Source organism: Malurus melanocephalus, unplaced genomic scaffold (genome assembly GCF_030028575.1).
Source record: "Malurus melanocephalus ecotype Western Australia unplaced genomic scaffold, MMel_1.1 scaffold_1219, whole genome shotgun sequence".
Taxonomy (NCBI): domain Eukaryota; kingdom Metazoa; phylum Chordata; class Aves; order Passeriformes; family Maluridae; genus Malurus; species Malurus melanocephalus.
This window is the reverse complement of record NW_026624451.1, coordinates 5,945-8,002: the sequence shown is the minus strand read 5'-3', so window position 1 is coordinate 8,002 and position 2,058 is coordinate 5,945. Positions and strand designations below refer to the sequence as shown.

The 2,058-nt window shown below is 54.8% G+C and overlaps 1 protein-coding gene across 1 annotated transcript in view; it reads right to left on the bottom strand.

Annotated features, from left to right (window-relative positions):
• The window catches only part of PRPF3 (pre-mRNA processing factor 3), an 8,835-nt gene extending 6,783 nt beyond the window's left edge, over positions 1–2,052 (bottom strand). Inside the window, exons 1-2 of the mRNA XM_057387468.1 lie at positions 1,897–2,052; positions 1,320–1,450 (exon numbers count right to left, since the gene is read on the bottom strand). Of these exons, the coding sequence (XP_057243451.1) occupies positions 1,320–1,450; positions 1,897–2,041 (276 nt within the window). The 5' untranslated portion in view covers positions 2,042–2,052. The remainder of the gene's footprint in view (positions 1–1,319; positions 1,451–1,896) is intronic.
• Positions 2,053–2,058: the final 6 nt, after the last annotated feature.

Here is a 2,058-nt window from a genome sequence, read left to right as displayed (position 1 = left end):
CAATTCCTCTCCACAGCCTGCACTGTGGGGCCAGTTCAGTCAGTCTGCAAGTGCTGCCACAACCTGAGCACCTCAGAGAGCAGTTTGTGTTCCTGCAGGGTCCAGACAGGCCCAGAGCGTGATGGARAAGCTCCAAGAAATGCAATTCCAGAGAGAAGAGTGAGGATTTGGCAGAAGGGACAGCCCTCTCCACAGCAGGAGCCAAGAGAAGAAGAATCACTTTCGGCTAAGCCCAGCTTCTGGCTCAGGCAGGAGCACCAGCAGTGCTCAGAGCAGACACCCCTGGGCTGCACTGGGGAGGGGTCCCCTGCTGTCCCCCAGCCCTGCTCGTGCTGCCAGCACAGATCCTCTCCAGTGCTGCTCTCCAGCCACCCCTCAGGCTGTCACCAACTGCTGCCATCAGCAAGTGATGGCAATGCCAATGTCCCCATCTGTGCCCTGTCCCTGAGCACCCCCAGCTCTGCTCGAGCCTCACATTTCCACAGCCCAGGGACAGCCTGGCACCACTGCCATGGATGAAAGAAAAGCAAGTTCCTAACAGAAAAGAGGGAGACCAGGCAGCTTGTCCCAACTCCCAAAGAGCTGCAGATCCTGCACGGGACTGCTCTGGCTCACCTGGCTCAGTGCTGACTACGAGTGTCAGGGAAACCCAGACTGCCATCAAATAGGAACCTCAGCAAGAGTGAAAGGAAAATCCTGCGAGTGGGAGCAGCACACACAGGGCCTGTCAGACCTGACAGAGTGACAGGAAAATGCAGTTCTAGATGATGATGATGATGAGAGAAGTCCTCAAAGAAGAAACTGAGTGAAAACAGCTCCGGATGCACCAGCCTTCCCTCACCCCAGACAGGGGAGAAACACCAGAGCTGCAGAATGCCAGCTGAAATCAGTCCTGAGCTAGGACAGGAGCTGCCAAAAATCACCTCTTGATGATTCTGGGTGGAAAAGGGAGTGAAAGGCCAGCAGATCACCCAGCACAGAGCCCCAGGCAGAGCACCGGGGCACCGAGAGCGATGGCAGTCMCTGGGAGCAGCTCTGCCAGGCTCCAGAGGAAAACACAAGCACCAGGAGCAGCGAGGAGAAGGGAGATGGATCCCCACCGAGTCACTCCAGCAGCCTGACACAAACCCAAAGCCAGGCATGCACCTTGGCTCTGGAAAGAGAACCGCAAGGTAAAGGCTCCCACACTTCATCAGGGAAAAGAAAGAGTCGTTTCTCTTGAACGTTCCGAGCTGTACCTCTCTGGAAGAGGAGAGTGTGCCAGAACCCCAGTGCTGCCTGCAGACCCCCCAACCCCAGGAAAAACAATCAATAATCACCTTCAGCTCCCGTTTGCGCGTCCGGTCGCTGTTGGATTTGGAGTGCCGGGAGCTCCGTCCCTCCTCCACGGCTTCAAAGAGTTTGTCCACAAATCGTAGTGTGGAATCATCCAGGAAGGGCTTGAGGTGGTCTGGAAAAGATGAAAAACCCATCAGTGCAGAATTCTGAGCTTGGGGTGAACGGGAGGATGGAAAATCCACAGAGATTCCTCGGGAATTGTAAAACATTAAATGTAAGAGTGATTCAACTCTACAAACACAGGGAGGGCTCTGGGAGCATCTGGGATCTGTGGATCCTGCTGTCAAGAGCTTTGAACTGTGGGATTAAGGGAGTCTGGGCCTCAAAGAGAAACAAATTCAGGCTGTGATAGGCAAAAAGAACACCCTGATCAAATTACCATTTCCAATTCCTTGAGAAAGGAATCAGTTCTCACTTAGTGGATGTTGTAACACATTCCAAGCTCACATCTCCCCTGATGGATTTGCTCATCCTCACTTCACACAGTGAGAGCATTGCTGTGTCCCTGCCCCTCCACCCTGGGCAGGTTTGGGCTCTCACAACCCCCCCAGGACGTACCTGCTGCTTTCTTCTTGTCCATGCCCTTCCCCACACAGTTGAGTGCTGCAGTGACCACCGTGGGCTCCGAGAAGCCCAACACGCGCTTGACCGTCTTCTCGATCCATGGCTTCAGCTCGTCCAGCTCCCGCTTGGACAGCGCCATCCCTGCCAGGGAGAGCA